General features: G+C 42.0%; 1 protein-coding gene across 12 annotated transcripts in view; it reads left to right on the forward strand.

Moving 5' to 3' along the window:
• The window catches only part of SCEL (sciellin), a 126,189-nt gene continuing 99,155 nt past the window's right edge, over window positions 345-27,378 (forward strand). For 6 of the 12 annotated variants that reach the window (XM_021065764.1, XM_021065755.1, XM_021065756.1 and 3 more), the window contains exons 1-5: window positions 347-530; window positions 17,388-17,449; window positions 18,134-18,251; window positions 21,838-21,897; window positions 26,273-26,341. In XM_021065764.1, the coding sequence (XP_020921423.1) occupies window positions 17,407-17,449; window positions 18,134-18,251; window positions 21,838-21,897; window positions 26,273-26,341 (290 nt within the window). In that variant the 5' untranslated portion in view covers window positions 347-530; window positions 17,388-17,406. Of the gene's footprint in view, window positions 531-17,387; window positions 17,450-18,133; window positions 18,252-21,837; window positions 21,898-26,272; window positions 26,342-27,378 lie in introns of all 12 variants that reach the window. The other 6 variants (XM_021065753.1, XM_021065758.1, XM_021065754.1 and 3 more) reach the window with 3 other exon arrangements.

Here is a 27,378-nt window from a genome sequence, read left to right on the forward strand (position 1 = left end):
CCCAGTTACTCATACATGTATACGTTCTTTTTTCTCACATGATCCTGCTCCATCATAAGTGACTAGATAGAGTTCCCAGTGCTGTACAGCAGGACCTCCTACCTTGCTTTTTTTTTGCTTTGTTTTTAAGAAGAGAATTCAAAATAGGTTGGACACGTGGCACCTTGTGGGGGATAGAGCTGTGTGTATTGTTGATATCAATGAAAGGGGTGATAACAGGAGCACATATTTTTGGTCTACCAAGGTCATAAATTATAAGAAGAATTCGCCAAAGACAGCAGGTCTGTGAGTGAGCTGTTTTAATTGAAATGGTATTTATACCAGGTGACACCCTCTTCCTCACCACCCACCTCCTCCCTGGGTGACTCATCCACAGAGGGAGAAGCCTCTGATCTGTTCATTAACACAGGCAGGTGGAGGTGGAAACTACACTCAGTAAACTCCAGGTGCCCCGTCGTTTCAGCCGGATCCACCTGGGGGAATCACTGCAGGCTGTTTAGACCAAAAGTTCAGTTTTCTGCTCGAGAGAGGTAAGATGATTTATATTTGCAACCGTAACTACATCGGCTTTACTTGCATAACTTTCCCTGCCTTCTTTGCAAATGATTAAAATTAGAACTTCCTGTCTTAACTTTTTTTCCAGTTACATTTTAACAGCTTCCAAGGGGCGGGCTTTGCTGCTCCTTGACAGTCCCACTGTCTCTTGTTGTGAGTTTAGACGGTGATACTTTTAACTTTGCAATTGTACACATTTCTGGGCAGCAGAGAAATTAAAAGCTTATTTGAATTTTCTTGTGGGAGCTGTCAGCTGGTGAATCCCGTCACAGATAAGGATAGTATTTCTTTAAGGGACCAGCACCCACTGGTCTGTTTTGTCAAGTGCCCATAGAAACATTTTTTTAAAGGGAGCGCCCTGTTTGCACATATGATGCTTTTCCTAAAATGGTGAAGTCTATGGTTTTATAGATAAGAAGTCACATTTGTTTTTCTGGACTGCTGAAAACATTGCAGGCCCCTGAGCTGCAGGAGAGAGATGCCCAACCTTCCACCCTATCGTCCCCAAATAAGAAAATCAGGGAGTTCCCATTGTGGCTCAGAGGTAATGAACCTGACTAGTTCATGAGTAGATGGGTTCGATCCCTGGCCTCACTCAGTGGGTTAAGGAACCGGCATTGCCATGAGCTGTGGTGTAGTCACAGATGCAGCTCGGATCCTGTGTTGCTGTGTCTGTGGTGTAGGCTGGCAGCTGCAGCTCCGATTTGACCCCTAGCCTGGGAACCTCCATATGCCACAGGTGCAGCACTAAAAAGACAAAGAAAAAAAAAAAGAAAATCATATTTCTTGCATGAATGTACCAAGGAATCAAGCAGGGCAGGGTTGACTGGGCTTGTGCAGTTTTCCCACAGGGATCATGTGCTTTTTGATCAGCTTTGCTGTGTTGTATCTTGAGTTCTAACCCACAAGTTAACTGATGTCTTTGGGGGCACTTTTCAACCTCTATTCATATCCTGGTCCTGAAGAACCAGTTTTGGAAGCCCTTTGAGAAGAAGAGAAAAGTTATTTTAACCTGGCTTTCTTTTATAATTAAAAACGAAGTTGACTTGTCCAACCTGTGTTTTCTCCTCCACTGTTTCCATCCATGACTCAAAGCTGGGGGATTCAAACCCAGGGGATGCTCACACCTTGTGACCAGCCACCCTCTGTCCCCTGAGGGGCGCTTCCCACCCCATGTCTGGCTCTGTCTTCAATTCTAGAACTTTCCTTGCTTCCCATTGCTGAGCAGATTATGTGTCATCTCAGAGGAGTTTAGAGCTCAGTTCCCAAAGGTTACTAAAGACTTTTATAATAATTTGGCTTTCAAGCATTTATAGGAATTAGAAAGCCAAAGTATAGCATTTGTGGATTATAATTTTACTTTTCATGAAATGTGACCAAATTTTAAACTGCCTTGCTCTTCCACAGTTCGTTATGTGGAACTCCAATACTTGAGAATATTAGCACAGCATGTATGGAATGACTTTGACTTGATGAGAACCATTTATAATTTGTGGTTTGTGGGCTCGGTCTTGTTATTTATTGTATTGCTGGGTTTTAACCTCAGGAGCGCTCAGCCCCTGGATAGGAAAGCCATCAGGTGTGTGTGTGTGTGTGTGTGTGTGTGTGTGTGTGTGTGTGTGTGTGTGTGTGTGTGTGTGTGTAGGTTGTAGGTTGTGATGCACTCTGTCTGGGACAGCCTCACCTGGGCTGTCCATAGGTGCTGCTTACCTGGCTGTGTCCTCTAAACACTGGAATTGTGACTGAAGTAACCAAGCGGTTCATTTACCTGGGGACTTTGAACAAAGCTAAGAGCTGTTGTTCTGAATGGCTGAACGCAGACCATGGAATGAACTGCATATAATTCACTAAGCCATCAACTTAAGCAAACATGGTTTAACTGACAGCATCCCTGTGATTTGGATGTTAACACCAGGCATTCTTTAAGAGGGACGTGATACACCCCTTGGGCAGCCAGCAGTCCAGGGGAACCCTTTGTTCCTCCCACACAGCTTGTCTCCTGACCTCTTTCTGCTTCTAGGCTATGTGTTGATTCTTTGTCCTTTATTCTTACTGACAACTTTGAAATAAGCGTTTTATGTATTAATTGCTGTATGCTTTTCTGCACCTGCTCGAAGCTTACTTTCAAATCAAAAGTATGTTTCTTGGAGTTCCCATCATGGCGCAGTGATTAACAAATCTGACTAGGAACCATGAGGGTTCGGGTTCAATCCCTGCCCTTGCTCAGTGGGTTAAGGATCCGACATTGCCATGAGCTGTGGTGTAGGTCGCAGACGTGGCTCGGATCCCACGTTGCTGTGGCTCTGGTGTAGGCTGGTGGCTACAGCTCCAATTAGACCCCTCGCCTGGGAAGCTCCATATGCCCGGGAGCGGCCCTAGAAAAGGCAAAAAGATGACGACAACAACAGCAAAAAAAGTATACTTCTTAACCTGAATTGGGGAAATTCTTCTTCAAATGGATGCTTTGTCAAAGGACAGCTACATTTATTAGATTTGCATTTTATGTTAGTTGCTAAACTTTTTAGGGATATGAATCATCATTTTTATTGTGATTGTTAATTGGAAGAGTGCTTTTTATAACTATCCGCTAAATACAACTGGCTTTCTTCCAGTGCTGAATATTCATTGTAGTTGTATGCTCGTGAGCTCTAAGTATCTAAATAATTTATTCTGTGTTTCTAGACCCAAGTTGCCCTGGCCTAAAATGTGATTAAGTCTCCTTTGTATGGAACCTTCAGGGAGAAAGTAGTGACCTGTGCAGATTATGTTATATAGACCGTGCTTTATTTTATTTTATTTTATTCTATTTTTTTATGTTTGCTTTTTTGGGCCACACCCATGGCATATGGAAGTTCCCAGGCTAGGGGTCTAATCAGAGCTACAGCTGCCAGCCTACCCCACAGCCACAGCAACGTGGGATCCGAGCCACATCTACAACCTACACTGCAGCTCTTGGCAACACCAGATTTTTAACCCACTGAACAAGGCCAGGGATCAAACCTGTGTCCTCATGGATCCTAGTTGGGTGCATTACCACTGAACCACAACGGGAACTCCAAGACCGTGCTTTTTAAACTAGAATATACACATCCCAGGAGCCTGTGACAGTATTCCCCAAAGTGCACAGATGCCACAGGATATGCATGGTTCATCTGCATTGAAGGCTAATTTTCAATATTTTGGAGAAAACTGCCCTGCCTTCCATCCTACTCTCTTCCCTCCTCCTTCCCACTGTTCTCTCTTTTGTCACTTGGTAAACATGTGAAAGGAATTCATATAGAAAAAACTGTAGGAGGCTGGAATCCAGATAGACTTGGATATAATTATGACCCCCCCCCGATCAAGTGTCCCTTGTATGATCATACTTATCTCACAGCACCTGCAAATAAAAAGAAAATTTAGGATTCCTCCTGAATTGTACATATGTATGTATAATCACATAAAAGGACATATTATATTACTATTTCTTCCACAATAGCACAAAGAAATGTAAAACATCAAGAAAATCTCCACAAAAAAAATGTGGGACCTAGATTAAGAACATAACCAAGATTTTCCTGCTGTGTAGCACTGGGAACTATGTCTGGTCACTTGTGATGGAACATGATACTGTGAGAAAAAAAGAATGAATACATGTATGTGTGACTGGGTCACCTTGCTGTACAGCAGAAAATTGACAGAACACCGTAAATTAGCTATAATGGAAAAAAATAAAAATCATTATAAAAAAAAGAATAAAATCACCAAGATTTACTACAAGACATAAAGACTTTTTTTGCATATGGGAAAAGAATCTGAAAAAAAAATAGATTTTTTTGAATAAAAGCTTCTTTGCATACCATTCCTGGATGGACAGATTGAATACCATCAATGTCAGCTCTTCTCAAACCACTTTACGGGATTCATGCAATTCCAGTCAAAAGTTCCAATAGAAAATTGGTTTGAAACCAGAGAAAATAATTTTAACATTTATCTGAAAGAAATGAATAAGTGAGAAGAGCTGATAGAAATTCTACAAGGGAAATTAAGGAGGAGTACTGCATTGGATGTTAAAATATCAAGACAATAACTAAAATAGTTTGTTTCTGTTGCAAGAAACTAAAGGCAGATTTCTGAGATAGAACAGTTAACCATGAAATACATTCTAGAATAAATAAGAATTTTACATGTAACAAAGTAAAAATAATCATATATCAATGGAAAAGGGATTCGTTCCACCGTTACTAAAGTAGATCCATGTGGATTAGAGCTTCCATGTAACAATAAGATTTTTTTAAAAATTAGATGAAGATGAAAATAATTATTAATCTCATTTGTCCAACAAATATTCCTTTAGAATTGATTATATGCCATATACAATAATATTTGGAAATACAACTGCGGAGGAGGCAGTCTTAGTTACAGTTCTCAAGATTTATGTGTGCGTGTGCATGCGTGCGCGCGCGTGCGCGCGTGTGTGTGTGTGTGTGTGTGTGTGAGTATTGGAGGTGGAGGAAAACTTGCAGCCACCAAGGAAGTAACCTGTATGGTAATGCTGTTATGGAGACATACTCTTTGCTATTTGAAAACTTACCTGGGTCCTTAACTCAGCCTGTGGTGGTGGGGACATTGCAAGATGTCACTGAATGGTTATGGGAAGATATGTGATGTGTGACCTGACAAAAATGAATACGTCTTTCCTGAAAGGAGAGTAGGGGTGAAGAGAGGCTTAGAGAGAAGAACGCTTTAGGCATAAAGCACAGAGTGAGCAGTGGCCTAAAGGTGATGAAAGGATGGAGCTCTCGGGGATTGGAATGACTTAGTACAGCTGAAGCTGGAGTTGAGTGAGGGAGATGGGGGGTTAAATGAGGCCAAAGGTTTTGGACGTGTAAGCTTGGCTAAAAAGGCTTGGATTTTATCCTGACATTGTCCAACATTGAGGGGTTCTAGGCAAGGTGGAGACTACTTTGGCACTTGTGAGAATGGATTCAAAGAGAGGAGGTCTAGAGATTGCGAATACAGATAGGAAGCTGTTGGAATAGTAGGCAGATTATGGCAACTTGAATTGGCAGCTCAGATATAGAAAGAAAGACAGTCAATCATGTAGGAGGAAAGTTGTAGGACTTGGTGATCACTTGGATTTTGAGGTCAGAAGGAAGTTTCACAGATGGTCTACACAGATGTTTAAGGAATGAAAGAATTAATAAGGGGAAAGATAGAGAATTACAAAATTGGAAGCTTCTGATCACAGAAGACTCAGAATGAGAAGCTAAGTGAAAACTGGGAAAGTAAAAAACAAATATTTCTGCTACATAAAGAAAATAAAGCAGTAAGAAATCCATAATATTCATCAATGGATCATTCATAAAACAAGAAATAAAATAACCAATAAAATTATGAAAATATGCATTTGAGCCAAAATGATTCCACTTTCATCATTAAATCATTAAAAAGACTGACAAATGATAATTCTCAATCCTGGCAAATGTATGGACATTCATATGCTGCTGGTGGGTTATAAATTGGCATAAGGTTTATGGGAAGAGATTTGACAATAGGGATCAAGAACATTTTAGGACTTAGACCCCTTAGCAAGTAATTTCATTTCTAAGGACCCATCAGAAATGGATAAAAATAATTAGGGATGTGGTCAAAAAAGATTTGTATGGTTTTGTTAAAAAAAAAAAGTAATTATGTCACATTGATAGGTGGACTCAGGAGATGAAATATTTTACAGTTGCAAATTTAAATATTTTCAAATGGCATTGAAAAATGTGTACCAATATGCTCTAATGGGCAAAATAATAATAATGATGACAACAAAAACAACTTGGAAGAAAATAACGATTGATCAAAGTGTCTTACTTTTTCCTTCTTTGTGCTCTCTTATATTTTCCACATTTTCTATTGAGCATGTATTACTAATATAACAAGAAAGATTTTACTGTGTAAGTAAGATTGGGATAAAGAGTGACCACATGACAGAGCTACAGTAAATAGGAACTATGATTAAGAACTCAAGGTAACAGCATTTTGGTTCATGGTCTGTGATCAAAACGTGGATTTTTTACTCATTTAACAAACATTTTCAGCAAGAACTGAAAATAGTTCATCAGGGGTTCAGGTAATAGATAACTTTTATCAGACGGCGTTTTTATGAATGGATGTTAGACAAGTGTCTTTTATAAAATGAAGTTGATCATTATCCAAGAGAGTAGGATTCTTAATGCTAAAAGTTGATGTTCTCTATAATTCTGCAAAAAGCTTGGTGCAGAAACAAGGGCAGGCAAGGGCTCATGATAAGACCAAGAACAACAGTAAGAACATTTTATGGTCGATGGTTATCAGACTCAAAATTCGAGCATATAGACAACCGGCTGGCTGCAGGGTTTCCTTTGTGCTGCATTCTGAACTGCTTCGCCATCAGCAAGCAGGTGTCCTCATGCTAAGTGTAGCCTCTGAGGCTGTGTGACTAAAGAAATAGTACATTTCTAACCATCAGCTGGCTAAGTGAGTCTTTCCCAGGCTGATAATTATTGGATTTCCTTCTACGCTGTGTGCGAAGGCTAAACATAGTCCATTAATTTAAATCGATTTGTTAACATTTACACTTGGTAAAGCCCTGTTTATTTGCTCCTTACATAATATTTCATGTTCTTTTAGGTGATAATTAGTTCTTTGATGGTTTGTTGTATTTATCTTCCAGAAGCTAATGCTGCTGTTTATTGGTTTGTAATTATCAGGCCTCTCTTATTTTTCTGTTGAAAATGGTTTAATAGCATTTATTCTTTTTCAGTTTCTAGGGGTTTTTCCTGTTACCAGTAATTTCTGGGAAACAAGTACTAGTGGATATTATTAGGCATGAAACCCTCAAGACTCTTTTGTACGGAAGGTGAATATCACCAAGCTACATAGGCTATTCTAGATATTTTTGCTATATTTATTTCCTTATTCTCTCTTTGCTTTTATATACTTCCCATCCCTATAGAGACTTCTCTTTGGCAACTATTCATATTTGGTCTTTTCCATAAAGGTATCAATTTACATAAGTATATTAGCAGCTTGATACTTGGGGAGATTTGGAGCCATTTGAATACCCAGCTATCAGGAGTTCCCATTATAGCTCATCAGTAATAAACCCCACCAGTATCTATGAGGCCATGGGCTCGATGCCTGGCCCTGCTCAGTGGGTCGAGGATCCGCATTTCTGTGAGTTGTGGTGTAGGTCACAGACACAGCTCGGATCTGGCATTGCTGTGCCTGTAGCAGAGGCCGGCAGCTATAGCTCTGATTTGACCCCTAGCCTGGGAACTTCCATATGCTGTGGGCGAGGCCCTAAAGAGCATAAACAAACAAACAAATACCCAACTATCACTCTATGCTGATCTCATGATATTTTGGTAAAATGATAATGCTCCAAATCTCACTCTTGGTTGAGGTCCATCTCAGATCTCTATGGCAATTGAGACATTATTCTTCTCACCCTTTCTTTTAGCCAGTGACTTTCCACCTGTGGCCCCTTTTTGTTTCCTGGGCTTCTGGGACAGGAACTTGGGTATCAGGCCCATGTAGGCTGGAATCCCAGTTGTGCACTAGCCTTAGTGTGTAGCCTCAGGCAAACTACTGACCCTCAAACCTCTTTCCACAAATAACTAGTTTCATCCACTGCCTACATTTCCAACTCCTGCCCTCCCTTCTGCATAAAGACTCTGACTTCACTGGAATCATTCATCATAAAGCTTCACTTAGATATAGAATGAAGACAATCATAGTACCAGCTTTCAAGCTCTCTGTGGGTCATAAATGAGATAATACACACAAGATCTAAACTCAATATAGCTAACACTATCATGTGACCAAATACCAGCAGTGATTTCTTTTTTGCTCTTTGGTTTTTTCCTCTTTTCTTCTCTCATTCTTTCTCTCTCTCTTTTTTTTAGGGCCACACCCAAGGCATATGGAAGTTCCCAGGCTAGGGGTCGAATTGGAGCTGTAGCTGCTGGCCCACACCACAGCCACAGCAATGCCAGATCTGAGCCACATCCGCGACCTACACCACAGCTCATGGCAATGGCAGACCCACTGAGCGAGGCCAAGGATCGAAGCTGCATCCTCATGGATGCTGGTCAGGTTCATTAACTGCTGAGCCACAATGGGAACTCTCATCCTCTATTTTGTTATCCTATTTTCTACCCTGCATTTTTTTTTCTTTTCTGTCTCACTCTGCCTATTCTCTTTCATGTCTGTACCACCTCATTCCAGTTTCTTTGCTCACACAATCTTTCTTAAGGAGAGTTAGCAGGGAGTGGTAATACGTGGCAATTATTAGGTAAGTCAAGAGGCATCTTGTCTTTGGGTGAGAAAAGGAAGGGTGAGATCCACAAAGTCTTTTTGTCAAGAGGACACAAAAGATGGAGCACACTGCAGCCTGGCTGGGAGGTAGCCCAGGGAATTCTTAGACTTGGGACAAGAAGAGTTGGGACCATGGGCTAGGGGAGCACTGGACTACCTAATGGACCTAAATGCTCTCAGGGAAGTGCTATTATTCACAATAGAATTTGAAAAGACCACAGAGAGATGAAGAGGATCTGAAAAGGGACTAAGTTAAGAAAGAGGGAATGTTTAATGGTTTTAAATGCATCCAAAGAAAGCTACAAAACTTGATCGGTTTTGTGATTCAGAATTAAAACCTGAAAGAGAGAAGTCTTTGGGCAGAAGCTGTAGGTATTGGGTAAAAACTAGTATTTTCTAGTATTTGGCCACAAAGAAGGAAATGAAAGAGGGTCCAGAAGTTAAGTTTTTTTTTTTTTTTGTCTTCTATATTTATTGACTTTGGGCGTCATGATTTCACATCATGAGTTTTCAACTCATGCATTCAGGTGCTTTAAAGGGAAAAGTTTTGGTAGTTCCCAGCATAATACAGATACATGTGTTCATACATCGCTTCCCAAATTTCGAATTTAAAGTACAGTTGCTGGTGTTTGCCATTGTTAGGTGTATGTATGGGTAATAGCATTTCGAAGAGCCAAGATGAGAATTTCATCTTTCTCGTGAGAAGTTAAAAACTTAATTGGAATGAAACTGAAGGACAGAACTTAAAAATAAATCTAACTGGCAGGACTGAGGCTATTAAAGTATCATTATTGGGGTGTTGAGTAAATTCCAAACAGGATCAACTCAATCTCTGAGATAGTAATTTCTTTAAAAAATAATATAGGGAGTTCCCATTGTGGCTCAGCAGGTTAACCTGACATAATGTCTGTGAGGATGCGGATTCAATCCTTGGCCTCTCTCAGTGGGTTAAGGATTGCCGCAAGTTGCGGTGTAGGTTATAGATGCGGCTTAGATCCAGTTTGCTATAGCTGTGGTATAGGCCAGCAGCTACAGCTCCAATTCCACCCCTGGCCCAGAAACTTCCATATGCCTCCAGTGTGGCTCTAAAAAGAAAAAGAAATATGTATATATATAAAATGTAATGCAATTTTGTTGCATGTATTTCTTGATATTACCAGTTTGGAAGGTTTGTAAATTCTAATCAACTCTACAAAAGGCTATTTTTTAACAAGAGTGTTATTCACAAGGACGTATATTGTTGATCCGTTTTTAATAACAGTACAGAAGATTATCTGTATATAAAAAATGTGGCTTTATATTCTGGTCAAGAAGGGAAATTGTTCTATTGCACTAAAATTTCTGCGGAATTAGAGGCTTGCACCTTCAGAGCTTTACATTGGAGCTTCTAGAAATGGTCTGGGGCCACCAAACGGGCTGACCTAAAGAGATGGTTAGGGTGACATGACCTAAGAAAAAAGGCGCAGGTAGCATTGAAGGAGGTTATGGAGGAAATGAAAGAGAAACATAGATTTTAAGGAAAAAAATTTGTTTTCCTATAATGTTAGTCATTTTCAATTAAAAAACTCCTGCTTACTTATTAAACTATAATCATCTAAAAATCAGGAGTTCCCACTGTGGCTTAGGGGAAACGAATCTGACTAGCATCCATGAGGACGCAGGTTCAATCCCTGGCCCTGCTCAGTGGGCTAAGGATCTGGCATTGCTCTGAGCTCTGGTGTAGGTCGCAGATGCGGCTCAGATCTGGCGTTGCTGTGGCTGTGGCGTAGGCTGGCAGCTACGGCTCTGATTCGACCCCTAGCCTGGGAACCTCCAAATGCCATGGGTGTGACCTTAAAAAGCAAAAAAATAAAAATTAAAAATAAATTAAAAAATAAAAAGATAATATATTTATATGTATGACTGATTCACTTTGCTGTATATCTGAAATGAATATGACAGTGTCAGTCAACTTTATACCAATAAAAATTAAGTTTAAAAAATAAAAATAATATGGAGTTCCCGTTGTGGCTCAGTGATTAATGAATCTGACTAGGAACCATGAGGTTGCGGGTTCGGTCCCTGCCCTTGCTCAGTGGGTTAACCATCCGGCGTTGCCGTGAGCTGTGGTGTAGGTTGCAGACGTGGCTCGGATCACGTGTTGCTGTGGCTCTGGCGTAGGCCGGTGGCTACAGCTCCGATTCGACCCCTAGCCTGGGAACCTCCATATGCCACGGGAGATGCCCAAGAAATGGCAAAAGACCCAAAAAAAATAAATAAAATAAAATAAAATAAAAATAATAAAAGTAGAATACATTATATTTTCCTGGCCCATTTACCTTGTGTCAATGGGCCGCATGGAGCTAGGAAGGAGTCTAACACATTATCTAGCCATCCAGCAGAGAGATAGATTCAGAGAAGGAATCCAGTCCGGGATAATTCCAAGCCACTCAGTGTGGCCACAGGAGAGGTGAGGCTCCAGGCTGGGCTGCCCAGGGCTGACAGAGCAGCTATTCACTACTGCTGCTCCTCCCACCTCCCCTCCCATTATTTTCCGAACCCCAGGGCATCGCCCTTTGAGTCTAAAGTTGGCTATGTCACATGGCACTCTGAGCAACATAAAGTATCTTCTACTGAAAAGACCCTGGCATTGCAGTCACATAGACCCAATTACGGTTCCTGGCTGGCACTTCCTGTGTGACCTTAGCCAGGTTCTTTAACCTCTCTGAGGTTTGAGTTCCTATAATTAGAGATCATAATACTCACCTGGAAAGATTAAATAAGATAATGTGCACGAAGCATGTGGCACAATCTGAAGCAATAGTGGAACTAAACTATTAGGAACTAAACACGTGATCCTTCTTGCTGGGAACATAGAACACACAGACATGCTGCAAGAAATAGCATTTTACTAATTTTAAAAAAAGTTTCTAATAGCTTATATTTTGCAGACTACTATGGGCTTTTAGACCTATTTGTTTCACAGTGGTCTTGTAACAGGTCAGAAGAGCATTAAGCTTGAGTAACAAAAATATAAAAGAGCAATATCCTGAACAAACTAGGAGGTTTATTTTTCTTTCACCAGAAGGTAAAAGAGAGACCATCCATCCAGGCCTATTTGGCAGCTCCTTGAGGAGCCAGGCTCCTGCTAACTTTCTGCTCTGCCATTCCTAGTGTGTGACTTCAATCCAGGGCTTGGTCCATGGGTCCAAGATGCTGCTCCTACCTTCTGCCTGCCAGCCTAGTTTCAGAGGCGGGAAGGGTGAAGCCCAAAAGGCCAGGTTCTTCCCAGGGACATTCATGAAAGAGGCAACAAGATAAGACTGGGGTGTCCCAGAGGAAACCAGTGAGTTCATTGGAAACTATGGCTAGAAATTATCCCGGAGACTGGGGTGGAGCCAGTGAGTGTGTATAGGACTCCCGAGGCTAGTTATTGGCAGGGAGAGAGCAGCAAGGGCTCTGAGCTTGTTTGGATGTCTTATCTCACGTGATTCCACTTAGCTAGGCCTCCTAGAGAGTACCTGGCTACCAAAGGCGTGAGAATACTGGACTCCTTGGGATCTGGATTGGAGCCAGCCCTAAATATAAGGAGAAGGGAGATAATTGCAATTCCCTTGGCAACTGCAAGAGGTGCTAACAATCTGGAAGTCCCCTGTAGAGAGGAAAAAATGATGAGCCTTGAGCTAGAAAGCCACCGGTGGAGTCCCAGCTCTGCCACTTAGCAGCTGCTCAAGCCAAGTCTCTGCTAGGTAGGGATTATATTACTCTTAGAACATGGTTGTGGAAATGATATGAGATACATTATAAATGACTATGAAATCATTCAAAGTATTATTATTGTTTGAACTCTTCCCCTTACCCAGAGGAGCCTAAAGGGGCCGCAGAAGCCTGGCTTGGAGGAGAATTGAGGAGGGATGTGAGCGGGATACCAGGAGAATCTAAAACAAGGAGTTCCTGTTGTGGCTCAGCAGGTTAAGGACCCAACTAGTATCCATGACGAAATGGTTTTGTTCCCTGGCCTTGCTCAGTGGGTTAAGGATCCAGCGTTGCCGTGAGCTGCAGTGTAGGCTGCAGATGTGGAATGGATCCCATGTTGCTATCTCTGTGGTGTAGGCCGGCAGTTGCAGCTCTGATTCCACCCCTGGCCTGGGAGCTTCCATATGCCATAGGTGCAGCCATAAAAAGAAAAAAAATTAAATTAAAAAATAAAAACCAATATCCATATAGAATCCTTCATATGTCATATTTTATGTCTGGCTTCTTTCATTTAGCATGTTTCAAGCTTCATCCATGTTGTGATATGTACTAGCACTTCATTCCTTTTTATTGCCAAGTAATATTCCATTGTATAGATATATGGTATGCCATGTATCCATTCATCTGTTGATGGACATTTGGGTTGTTTCCACTTTGGGGCTATTTTGAATAATGCTTCTATGACCACTCGTCTGCATGTTTTTGTAAGGACATATATTTATTCTCAAGGAAATATCAGGGAGTACACTAGAAGTCTGCTCCAAGAGGGTTTATCTGCTGCAATGATTCCTTGAGAAGCTGTCCTGGTTCTCCTGCCGTCACCTAGGGGTCGGGGGAGGTGGGTGGTCAGGCAGAGGTCATAGGACTTCCATAGAGATGTCAAGGGTCGGGCAGGGGCCCTGCTGTGTCTCTTCCCTTCCTCACTCGAATGCCAGTCTGCCAGCCCCATCTTGCAATGACTCGTGATGAGCATTATTGCTGGTTGCTGAGAAAGGAGCTGACTTTGGTTGAGAAGCCAGATCCTGCTTATTACCACCTTCGGCAAGTTACCCACTCTCCCTGAGCTATAGTTGTCTTCTCTGGGAGATGGAGGTAATAATAGCTGCCATGCAGAGTTTATGTGAGCAGGAGACGATGCCTGTGAGGTATCCTGTTGAGAGCAGGTGCCACTGCTATTGGCAGTTGCCCTGTGCTGTAGGACCATTAAAGACACGAAGGGCACAGCTCAGAGACAGGGTGGCACAGAGCTCTTTGAATGATTTAGCTGTTTTAAAAATGTTTACGTCAACCAACTATAATAGAAAAAATGAAAATCATTTTTAAAAAAGAAGTTTAAGTCACCTTTCCTATAAGTACTCTATTAGTTTGCCAGGGCTGCCATAACAAGCTACCACAGGCTAGTTGCTTAAACAACAGCAATTTGTTGTCTCTTCGTTCTGGAGGCTGGAAGTCCAAGATCAAGGTGTCAGCAGGTGTGGTTTCTCCTGGGATCTCTCTGCTCAGCTTGCAGATGAGACGGCCACCCTTCTTTCTGTCTGCATCTTCTCTCGGGCTTTTCTCTGTGCAGACACATCTCTGGTGTGTCTTTGTGTATCTGAATTCTTCTTCTCATAAGATCACTGGACAGATTGGATTAGACCTTACCCTAATGGCCTCAATTTAATTTAAACATGTCTTCAAGGGCCCTACCTCCAAGCATGGTCACATCTGAGGTACTAGGATATTAGGGCTTCAGCATATGAATTTTGGGAGGGGTTCATTTCAACCCATAATAAGCACCCAGAGAGCATCACGGTTTTTCAGATACTGCAAATAGAGAAGGCAAAGTCTTAGGTAAAAAACACCTGGAAGCATCTACTCTGTTCCAGACACAAAGAAGCCAAAGCCTTAGTCCTGGCTCATGGAACACTTAACTTTTGTGAGAGATAAATAAGCTAATAATTGCAGAATACTTTTTCTCCATTGATTCCACCTCGTGTTTCACAATTGAGTTTGCAATCTCTGCAAATGTATCACCAGATAGACATTCAGTTCTCTGACCACCTCAGAACCCCAGTTCAGTCATCTGGGAACCCTCCAGGTCTGTACCAGCTCAGGAAAAAAAGTTATCAGAGGCCATTTAGAAACAGGAAATAGGAGTTCCCATTGTGGTTCAGCAGGTTAAGAACCCGATGTTATCTCTCTGAGGATGCAGGTTGGATCCCTGGCCCTGCTCAGTGGGTTAAGGGTCTGGCATTGCCATGAGCTGTGGTGTAGGTCACAGAGGCGGCTCGGATCTGGCGTTGCTGTGGCTGTGGTGTAGGCCAGTAGCTGTAGCTCTGATTCGACCCCTGGCCTGGGAAGCTCCATATGCCACAGATGCAACCCTAAAAATAAAAAGTAAGAAGGAAACAGGAACTATATTAGCTAAGCACCCACAGAAATGAGGCCAGACAGAGGTGAAGTGAACAAATAGTTGAGATTGAAGCTTGTCCTTACATGCCTCTTTTCCTCCCCTTTCTGCTAAAGTTTTAGAGGCCACCAATCACAGCCAGCCAGGGGCTGCCCCACACTCATGCCCAGCAGCCCCAAATACAAGGCTGTTCCATCTCTTCCCCACACCCAACCACACCTCCTCTGTGTCTTTGCTTTACATTTTCCAAGGTGATAGAAGCATGAAATTAAGAATTATTGAGCACCTACTGTGTGTTGTGCAATAATTATATACCTTATCTCTGTCATCAGATTTGATCCTCCAAACAGCCACAATTCCCCTTCTTTTGTGGATAGGGGAGCTGAACTCTAACGTCCCCAAGGTGACACAGTCATAAATAGCACACTTTGCATGCAGATCTTTCTCATTTCACCAAGACCTTCAGACCCAGTGCAATGAACAGCTGCAGGTCTTCTGCTCGTTGTTAGTCTTAGGCTGGGCTCCCTAGAGGCAGAGCCTGGGAGGTTTTTAGGTGCTTGTGACTTGGGAAGTGTACATGCTCGGGAGAAGGGAGAAAGGGAAGTGTGAGGGGAAGACAGGGAAGATGCTGAACAAAGATATGCTCTCTGCTAGTCTAGCTTCTGCATTCCCAGGGTGGGCTGCAGCACCCATCACCTGCAGAACTGGCTTTATGTTGAGGCAGGGGCGACTCACCTTTTTCTTCCAAGTCAGTCAGTCGCTGGCATCGGGTATAATGGATAAGGAGGGTGTGGAACTGGCAGCCCCGCCAGCTAAGGACAGTTCCCCAGAGGAGACGCAGCCATGAGCCCATAGTACCAAGCCCCAGGCTGGCAATGTCACTGTAGCTTCCACTTCTTACCTCCTCTAGGGCCATTGATATTCTAAGTGAAGATCCTGGGGAAACCATGCCTTAATCCAAAGGAATGTATCTTTTCTACTTCAAGCCCCATGATAAGTTATTGTAGGAGATAATTTTGGACCAGAGGATGGGAGATAGGGGCTTTAGAATCCCCAGGTTATACCTTTATACTGCTATCTGATGAGACAGCCCTAAGTCCCAGTAGCATTTGTCGTTTAAAAGTGATTTTTCTATCCATAATTCTTGTGATCATCACAACTTTATGAAGAGGATGGCAGGTTCCATTAGCCCATTTTACAGGGACACTAAGTGGTTCAGTGACAGGACTCAGATGTCATAAAGCTGGACCTAGGACTTGCCTCTAACCTGTGATGGGGGCCCCTCCAACATCTAGTGGGATGCACTCTGCAAAAAACATAGTGCTCCACTTGGGTTGACCAGCCGTCACTGTTTGCCAAGAACTTTTCTGGATTAAACATGGAAAGTCTACACTCAGGGAAACTCAGGGCTGACTTCTCCAGTAAGCAGAAAAATCTACATCTGGGACTCATGATACCTTTAGGGACCTACAAAAGGGTCCAAATTTTAACTCCTTTTACAACAGAAGAAAAAAAATGAATATAATAATAATAATGAATATGTGTTAATGAAGCCAGCTGGGAGTGTTAGCCATCTTTATATTAACACCATCATAAAGTATAGTGTCTACTTGTGCATATGCGTGCATGTGTATACGTGTGTGTGTGTGTGTGTGTGAAGGAAGAGGCCCACCAAGCAAAAAGCCTAAGGCTTATGAAATCCTAATGCAGCCCTGAATGCACCACCAGTCCCAGGAAAACTGGGGCCAAGCATCGCCTTCATCCCTTAGCAGTGTGGCAGGAGTGATTGGTCACAGCTAAGATCCTTAGGGCTTTCCCTGGTACTGATTGTCTGAAATCACCAGTGTTTGACCAGCTCTGTCATTTCCATGCTCTGGCTGCTTCTCTGCTATTCACACCTTGGTTGCCTGCATTCACTTTGGCTTCCCCCAGAGAAGGAGCTGATGATCCCTTCTGCATATTGTGCTGTGAATTCTGTGTCTTCATTTCCCTGTTGACCTGACCAGACACTGACCTACTTATCTTTTCGGTCCCCAGCTCCTGGCTTAGTGCCAGGCACACCCTAGGCACTCAATATATATTTATCCACTGAATAAGTGAATTAATTGGCAGCCTAATTTACCCAATTGCATGGCCAATAACATAGGGGACACTAAATACCTCTGGCCTCAACTTCTTCACCTATACAATAAATACATGGGAAGAGATGAACTCTCTCTCTCAGGTTCTTAGGGGGCACTTTATATTGTGTATTCCCTATACCAGATTATATGACTGTCAGTGTTATTGAAAAACCTGTCTCATGAGCAATGCGTCTCTTGCGGATTCTACATCAAGTCAATTGTTGTTCTTCCCATCCTCTTGTTTCTTTTAGGTCCTTACTGGAAGGCAGCATGTCCAATTTTACCTTGAGAAAAACATCTCCCACAGGAAATGGTAATGTAGATGATGTTTTCCTTACTCAGAAAACTTAAACATTTGGGAAAAACAATTCACAGGTCCTCATTCTTTTCTATAAAGATATAATGGTTAGAAGCAAAAGTCTGATTTAATTAGCATGGCCAAAGTTAGGCCTAAAGGGACAAAAAAAAAGAGTGTTACAGCTTTGACTCATCTAACTGCGATTCAGAGATTTCTTTAAAAAACCACAAAAATATCCTTTTGGGGTGTATGACTTTCTGTGCTTCTGGCTCCCATGGGATCAAAGACATTATTTGTTATCCAAAGCACAGGACTTACTGACAATTATTTAGTAGGTACTTTTAAAACAGTCCTCTGTGTCCTTCCGAGGCACATTTCTTTTTGCTCAAAACCCACGAAACCTTGTCTTGGTTTATGCTGGACCTGTGGTTCTACATTCCCAGGCGCCTGGCAGGGCTTCATGATGTGCACAGGCAGTTTCAGTTGGCACCTGAGCAGTTTTATATGTTATCTTCGATGATGGGGTGTGGGATCTGTTCTTTCTTGCTTGCGCATCCTACTTTGAAATAGTATTGGACGTGCCAGCCTGGAAGATTGATGCTGGCCAATCGGATGCGCCTCTCCAGGGTTCCAGATCGACAAACACACACTCAACTCCATGCAGCTACATCTCTCAATTCTTCATTTGTCCATTGCTAGATATGAAGAGTACCACTCAGGAGACCACACTGAGACAACAGGGTTTTCACGAGGTGAATAAGAGGAGGACTTTGTTACAGGACAACAGTTGGATAAAGAAACGTCCCGAAGAGGAAAGGTAAGAGGGCGTGGGGACTGGGGGTGAGTGGTTGTGTGTAAAGAGCCCTTCTCTGTTTGCAAAGCTAATGGAAAGTGACTGCTTTCCTTCTCAAGCACTTTGTTGCATGGCCTAATTTGTGGTAAGATTTAGTCAGCGCAAATTGGTTACATCCGATTTTCAAGAATACCTCTGCCCTTTGTAATATCCACGTGCCTAAGAGAATGGGAGTCATTAATGAGAGAAAGCAGGGTTTCCGTTGTTAGAACTAGATTAGACAGTGGTGCCAACTTGATAAACTAAAAAAGAAAACATGGCATTTCAGTTTCCAAAAAGGTAATAATATTTAATCCACAGTAGGGAGATTCCTGGTGTGTGATGATCACAGTTAAAAAAATGCATACGTGGAGTTCCCGTCGTGGCGCAGTGGTTAACGAATCCGACTAGGAACCATGAGGTTGCGGGTTCGGTCCCTGCCCTTGCTCAGTGGGTTAACGATCCGGCATTGCCGTGAGCTGTGGTGTAGGTTGCAGACGCGGCTCGGATCCCGAGTTGCTGTGGCTCTGGCGTAGGCCGGTGGCTACAGCTCCGATTCGACCCCTAGCCTGGGAACCTCCATATGCCGTGGGAGCGGCCCAAGAAATAGCAACAATAACAACAACAACAAAAAAGACAAAAGACAAAAAAAAAAAATGCATACGATTAGGATTCCAAATTAATAAATTTAATAATAATGTATCTAAAATTTCCTCATGCACGAGCAAAATTGATAAATTCTCAACTCATCTGAGTCCTCACTGGGCATATACCTCTAGGTACAAAACGGTGGTAAATGCAATATCACTGTGTAAGGGAAAATACTTACAACCAAGAAAGCGTTGTCTGCTTTGAGCATTGCTTCTGTTAGCAATACGTTTAAAGATCTGGAAGACTATGACCAATGGCATATTGCCTCATTGCTCACATAGATTTATAGCAGACGTTTGTCTAGCCCATATGTATTTATTAGAAGTTATCTCTTTCTGTCATCTACACACATGGATACATTCTTAGATTCCCTCTTATATGTCAGGCTAGATACTAGGCACTTTATATTAAAGCATCACTAAATCTTACAACAATCATATCATGTATGTATGACATCCTCATTTTACGGAAGAGAAATCTGAGGCTCGGAGGAGTTAGCTGACTTGTCCAGTGACATGTGGCTCCTAAGTGGTGACGTTGAGGGAACACGAGCCATTGTCTTTCCATTACACCAACAGTTCATAAGTCAGGGGATGTTTAGCAAGGTCAGGAGTTTTTTTTTTTTTTTTAAGCTTTTTTAGGGCGGAACCCATGGCATATGGAAGTTCATGGGTTAGGGGTTGAATCGGAGCTGTAGCTACCAGCCTACATCACAGCCACAGCAATGCCAGATCCGAGCTGTGTCTGCGACCTACACCACAGCTCATGGCAACGCCAAATCCTTAACCCACTGAATGAGGCCAGGGATCAAACCTGTGTCCTCATAGATACTAGTCAGGTGTGTTACCACTGAGCCTCGACGGGAACTCCCAGGAGACATTTGTAGATGTCAAAACTGGAGCGTGCTCCTGACATCTAGTTGGTAGAGACCAGGAATGCTGCTAAACATGCTACAATGCACAGGACACTCCCTACAACAACAACAAAACAATCAAACCTATAATGTCAGCAGCACTGAGGTTAGAAGCCCTGCATTACAGGAAACTTACTTTAAATTTTTGACTAAACTGGCCATAGATGGTTATTTGAAGGGCAGACTTACTAAGTTTTAAGACAAAATTGTCCATTAAACTCTGCTATTAAATCTTATTATGTTAAGGAACTATAAGTGTATTTGGAGACTCACACTAAGTTTTGGAGTTTACACTCTTAAGCAACAATCTTTTCCTTCTGTAAAGCAACATTTACTGCTTCTGTTGGAGCCAAAAATGGCATTTCTCTTATTCCAAGGGAGTAGAGTGGTATCAAAGGTAGATCATAAATTTGGGGTTGCTGGAGTTCCCTTTGTGGCTCGGTGGTTAAAGAACCCGACTAGGAACCATGAGGAGGCGGGTTCAATCCCTGGCCTTGCTCAGTGGGTTAAGGGTCTGGTATTGACTTGAGTTGTGGGGTAGGCTGCAGACAGGGCTCAGATCCCACGTTGCTGTGGCTGTGGCATAGGCTGCCAGCCGCAGTTTCAATTCCACCCCTAGCCTGGGAACTTCCATATGTCGTGAGTATGGCCCTAAAAAGCAAAAAAAATAAAATAAAAATAAATAAATAAATTTGGGGTTGCTGATATTGGTACAGATGCATGGATATAAAGATGTCTAAGACAATTGACAGTTGGTAAGAGTGATGGTTTTATGCCAGACATGCCTCCTTCACAAGACCCAGGAATGCCAGCTTGGATGGTATGGCAGTGGATGAATGAAAGAGAAATAGGCTCTGATGCTTCTCCACACCTGCTGGCCCAGTTCCGGGCTCTGTGTTATGATTTTCCATCAGGCAAAAACATGTTTGGTGCCCACTGCTCTGCGAATTTAGAGAAGGGATGCCAGGGAGATGGAAAAGTTTAGGTTCTCTGGATCTTCCAGGGTATACCTTTGTTGGAATTGTTTCCATTTCACTGTTCATCTTTCTTTTTAATTATCTCCTGCAATTCTTTTATAGCTTTACGGTAAGTGCTTCCAGAGTGTTGAGTAACAGGTTAGTGGAGCAGAACTAGGAGAAATGTGGTATTTCAGGTTTGGCTGGGTTGGATTGAAAAAGATACAGAGAGTTACTCTCAGCCTTGGCTCAAAGTCAAAGTCTCTACTACCTGTTTTGACATTTCCTAACATTGCCAGGATTTTCAGGTCCACTGTACAAAGAAAGAAAGACATGGCTTGGGGATCTTATGTATGAAGTTCTATCACAAGGTCGACCAGGAGGAAGAGCAAAATTTGGAATAAAAAGATCTGGGTTCTAGACCCACCCCGTTGCTTGCTCACCTTTTAGCTTAAGGAAAGCCACAGATTCCTGGATCAATTTTCTCATCGGTGAGTTAGATATGACAGTGTCTTCCCTTCCTAATTTATAGGATTGTTTTAAGGACCAAATGCAACAAGCTATATAATCCCGTGGTTCAAAAACAGGCTAAGTCTCCCAGGAATGATCAATCCTCTGCCCCACAAATATTGGTACTTATTTTCCTACATTTTGGCAAGGAAAACTATCAAGGCCATCAAATGAAAAATTTTCAGATATAATGGGCTTAATAAATTTAAAACATGTTTGAAAAAACTTTCACCTTCCTGCAAGGGGGAAAAAAAAAACCTAAAATAATGAACAACAAGCACTCATTTTATTGTTGAATCACATGGAAATCCTCTAGGATAAATTAGAATAATGGTCCTTTGTACTGACAAACTTGTTTCTTTTCACCAGAATCTTTCAAGGAGTGACTCATTAAAATAAATACAGAGTTGTGTTTTGATGCCTGAAGTAAAATGAATTAACCTTGCCAAAGCATGTGGGCTCTTTCCTCTCTCCCTTACCTAATGCTTCCTAAATGCTGTGATAACTTTTCATGTGACTTGATTTTGTTCTGTCTCTGCAGAGATGAAAATTACGGTAGGGCAGTGCTTCACAGACATAACTCCCATGATGCCTTGGACAGGTGGGTGTTTGTTTCAGATGGGTTACCTCATTAGCAGAAACACAAAGACGGTCGTTTCTGAGAGTAGACATGTTCAAGACAGGTTGAGTGTTTGTGGCTAAGCCTCAGGCTCTCCCCTGACATTCTGGGCACGTGAAAGAGAATCTGTGATACTCTCAGAGGGTTTCACAGGGCCCGCTGTGCTTTTCTAGCTTTATGCTTCTGGAGTACAGCGTAGAGGTACAGAAGAATCAATTCTCTCTGCCCAGGTGGCCCCCCCGATGGGAAAGGGCTCCCACAGAAACAAGACGAGATGAAATGTCTCTGAGCCTTAGAGAAAAGAACCTGAAAAGGGAAATAACAGCGGAGTTCACTTGCTTTATGAGTTCACGTGCGTTTCTTTTAGCAACTCCTAGGCTTTGGAGTTTATCACTCCAATATCACTCAGTGATATTCAGTGGCAAATAGACTGCCCAAATGCAAATTGGTAGGAAAAGTCACACAAAACTTGTAATCACGGTGATGTAAATAATCCAAGATTGATCCAATAGACAGATCCTATTCTTATTAAAACGCATTCACACTCACATACATGCAAACAACCACGTCCTTTAGAAAAACCCAAGTATTTATCAGGCACAAGTTTTATCTGGTCCAGTAGCCAGTGTCTGCCACCAAGAGGTACTTTAGTGAAGACTGTGATTGTCTTTCATGGTGGAGCTTTAAAAAGTTAAGGAGACCCCTTGAGTATATCTATTTTGGATAATTGTATCTGTGAATTTTTCTAAACCATTTAAAACCTTTTCATAATTTTGGTCTGTTCTAGGGTTCTGAGTTCATCATCCCCCCACAAAGCATCTGATAGTTTTGGGGTTTCCAACCTTAGCTGTTCTGTGATTCAGCAGACTCTCCCCATGCTCTCTCCTTGGGTCTCCATGATTTTTTTTTTTCTTTTATGCCTCCCCTCTCCTGGGACATATGGGGTTTCCCAGCCAAGGATCAGAGCCACAGCTGTGACCTTCACTGCCACAGCCATGGCAATACCAATCCTTTAACCCACTGTCTCTGGATCAAAGCAGTGTCCTGGCGCTGCAGAGATGACTCCAATCCTGTTCACAATTTGGAAGATTACAGCCTTGTGCTCCATTGGCCCTCATCTATCCAATGAGGAGCCTGATCATTTGAGTCCAGGCACCAGTGGAAAATGCCCCCTCTATTTTATCCTTCTCTGTCTGGAACTGTTAAATAACAAACATACTTGTTTTGAAGTGTGACTGGGAAAATTAAGCTTATTGTTATTAATATGTTTTAAGACAATAGGATCTTAATGCCTTCTATGCTTATTTTATTTTATTTTATTTTATTTTATTTTATTTTATTTTATTTTATTTTATTTTATTTTGCTTTTTTTAGGGCTGCACCCATGGCATATGCAAGTTCCCAGACTAGGGATCGAATCGAAGTTGCAGCTGCCAGCCACAGCAACACCAGATCCGAGCCGTGTCTGTGACCTACACCACAGCTCACTGCAATACTGGATCCTTAACCCACTGAGTGAAGCCAAGGTTTGAACCCACATCCTCAAGGTGACTAGTTGGGTTCATTACTGCTGAGCCACATGGGAACTCCTATGCTTCTTTTGTATTTTAAACTATATGGGTTACCCAGACCCTTCCTGTTGGTGGACAGCATTTTGGCTAAAGCAGCACACTGAGCTTCTATCTTCAGTTACAAAAATCTGTGAGCCCGAGGCATTTCCCCCAGAACTATAACTGATGTCTCAGATGACATCTTCCTAAAAGATAGTGTGGGTTATTTTTCTCCTTGCATTTGCTCAAACAGATGCCCACGTGACACCTTTCTGCCCCTTTGCAGAGAGCGTGTCCACACTGGTGTTCACCCAACATGACTTTGGAGCACCTACTGTGTGCTGACATTGTGCCAGGTGCCAGGAATACAAGGATGCATTTGACATAGGCCTTAACCTTGAGGAATGCTCACAGTTCATGGAAATAGGTGGATCCCTAAGCATAAATACTCAAATTTACCGAGGAAAGTGCTTGTAGCAGTGCGTGCCAGTGCTACGGGAATGAGCAGAGGCAGTGACAAACTCTGCCTGAACGAGTGGGAGACCCCACCGAGGAGTTATCATTGATGTTGGTGCTGTGGCTTGAAGGACCAGGAGGGGAGTTTCCAAGTAGGAAAAGGTGGCTGGTGGATGTGAGGCAGGAAAAGAGGCATTTTCAGCAGAAGTGGTAATATGTCCAAGACTTCCATGTGAACGGAGACTGAAAATAAAGGAAAAGGAAAAGGAAAATAAATTATATATTCTAAGCACCCTAGAAAACAAGCTTTGTCCGTATGCACCAACTAGGAAATTTTGTGTCCTTCCTCTGCCAGATTATTAAAACATGTCAAATAAAGCTGAAAGGGTAAACAGTGGAGGTGCCCTTTGTGAGCCAGACATAATCCTAAAGTCTGGGAAACAGACAAAATCCCTCCTTCATAGAGCTTGCTTCCAAGTTGAAGGTGAAAAAGGGGAAGACTGCAAATAAATAAGCACAAATAACATGTTGTGTGGTGATAAATGCCTGGAAGAATAAAGCTGCAAAATGATAACGTCTACAAAGAGACTGTTCTTTGGAAGGGGGTCAGATGGTCCTGCAGCACTTATTTGCATTCATCCATTGTACACATCATGATTTCATTACAAGTTTCTTTAAAAACGTGGGGTATTGCATTAGACTTTTTTTTATTTATTTTATTTTTTTATTTTTTTCTTTTGTCTTTTTAAACTTTTTTTTTAAACCTCATTCTTGCCTTAACTAACACTACTCCCTCTACTTCTGTGTAAAAATATTCATGTCAATTAATCCTCCAAGATCCAATTCGACCTGCATCTCATCCAGAAAACCTTCTCTGATTCCTGCTTCTACAAATAAGCTTTCTTAACTTTGAAATTCCTTGCACTTGACTTGAACTTCTTTTATGACACTGACCACTTCCTATGCTTAGACATACATGTCTAATTTGTCCCTCCAGCTCTGAGCGTGTGTGTGTGTAGGGTCCATAGTTACTCATTCTCAACTTCCTCACAGTCATCAGCACAGTGCACTGTATTTTGTTTACCTCCAAATTTTTTTTTCTTTTTAGGGCTGCACCCGAGGCACAGGGAAGTTCCCAGGCTAGGGATCTAATCAGAGCTGAAGCTGCCAGCCACAGCCACAGCATTGTGGGATCTGAGCTGTTTCTATGACCTATATCATAACTCACAGCAATGCCAGATCCTTAACCCACTGAGAAAGCCAGAGATCGAACCCGCATCCTCGTGGATACTAGTCAGGTTTGTTTCTGCTGCACCACAATGGGAACTTCCTACCTCCAAATATTTGCTTTAAAAAAAAAAAACACTGCTTCAAGTTAAAAATCACATCTTAAATAGTATACTGTTTTGGTACTTTTTCTGATACCATTGACTTTGATGTGTCAGCTTCAAATGATGCTTTGAAATGCAAATATAGTAAATCATGGTATAATTCTCCAAAGAGCTTGCTTTTCCCCTGTTTTATAGGGTTATATAAAGTACTGAACGGGCTTCTGTTGCTGATTGATTAGTCTGATCAAGGTGTCACCACTGCTTTGATGATATGGTTCCTGCTACTGAAGCTCCCATCCTCTCTTTCCTTATTTTCTTGTCTAATCCATCTCCCTTAACTTTTTCCAGCTTCTCTGTCTTCCCCAGCTCTCTCTGCCTGTCTCTCCTCCCCCTTCTTCTCCCAGGAGCCCCCTCATCTTTTCTCTTCCCATCCATCTTTTCTCTCTTCTCCCACTTTCTTCTTTTCATTTCTTTCCAGAATCTCCTATTTCTCTTTTCCTTTTTTTCCTTCTCTCCCTCCCTCTCTTGGGCCAGCAAGCTGTCTTCTTTCAACCCTGTCCACGGTGCTGAACTTTTAATAAAGCAGTTTGTACATGGCCGTTGTGCTGGCATATGGTACTGCTGAAACTCTGCAAACAAAACGTAACTGATTATAAGGGAATGCGTCCCTGTTATGTAAAAATCGACAATGTTGATAAAAGTATATATTATTTATTAACCATTTTGCATGTTGTGTTGCTTGTTTTACGTATCCTTATCCCCAAAGTGAATATGTTACATGGTAGTTAGAATAATTGGGCCTAGAGGAGAATTCTTTTATTAGCATGGGGAATTGGGTCTGCTCTAATTTATCCTATCAAATCAAAGCCTGGAAAGATTTCAGTACTCCAAACATGTCTTTTCTTGGTAACATGTACATCTCCTACCTGCTTAGGCAGGTGTTTCCCAAATCTGTGATAGGTCATATCAACAATTTTTTGGTAATTGATTTGATCTTTCTGTAATTATTTTTTGCTACAGGAAAGCAAACGAGAGAGATGAGCCCAAAGCCACAATCAGTCGGTACAGATCTGATGACACTTTGGACAGGTAAGGTGTTTTGTACCATGCCAGCAGAATCCATCACATTTATTAAATCCTGTTTCTTATAGAGCATGAGGTATTCAAATGTTTACCAAAGTAAGTTTTGAACCATATTCTATCTCCGGGGACAAAAGAACTATAAAGATTGAAATCATCTTCTTCTTCAAAACTCACAAAACCTTGACCTGAGATACTGTCTTCCTAAAATCCCACTAATAGTAGATCAATAGGAAAAGTTCTGCAAAAACTGGTTTGAGTAGAAGTGGGGTGGCCCCTGCGTGGGACTATTCAATTGAAAATGGGGAGTATGGTTTTTTTGTGTGTGTGAATAGCCAGTTCTTGTTCTAACTTTGGTCTTTCCACCCCAAAGGCAGAGAAACAACAGTTTCAGTATAACTACCTTACAGAGAGACTGTAAATTTTAAAACGACAGTAGTTTTGAGCCCCTCTGGGATAAAGGCATTGGCTCTTTCCTTTAGAAAGTGAAATTGCTCTTTCACAGTGGAGTCACCACATGGCTGTAGAATGAATCCACAGCATTGTGCCTGTCATTGGCTCACTCTTAGATGGAAAGAGAAGAAGAGCTCATCCCTGTATCAAAAATTGAGGACTCTCTATTCAGGTTGAAGTGTAAATGCTCCAAGTCACATTTTAATCTTATATTTGATAGAGTGCTTAGTAGGCACCAGAACAAAGCTAACATCTTTATTTGGAGTCTAGACACAGTGAATCTCTGAGGCCATTAATAGCTGATGCCACTCCCTGTAGCTAAAGATGAGCTGTTCTTATAGACAGAAATGGCACCTGCTGTACTGGGCGCACATATACTGAAACTTACGGTATCTCATAGAGTCTGTATTCAGACCATGCCAGTTGTTAGTTATAGAGCAAATGAATGTGTTCCTGAAGTCTTTGTGGGTTTTCAAGGCAACCTCCCTAACAGCGGACAGATAGTTGACATCTCTCTTATCGTTAATGACCTTCACAAACATCAGTGTGTGAAAGTGTATATGCAGAATGCCATCTCCACAGCGCTGGGTGGA

The sequence above is a fragment of the Sus scrofa genome, chromosome 11, assembly GCF_000003025.6.
Source record: "Sus scrofa isolate TJ Tabasco breed Duroc chromosome 11, Sscrofa11.1, whole genome shotgun sequence".
NCBI classification, from domain to species: Eukaryota; Metazoa; Chordata; class Mammalia; order Artiodactyla; family Suidae; genus Sus; species Sus scrofa.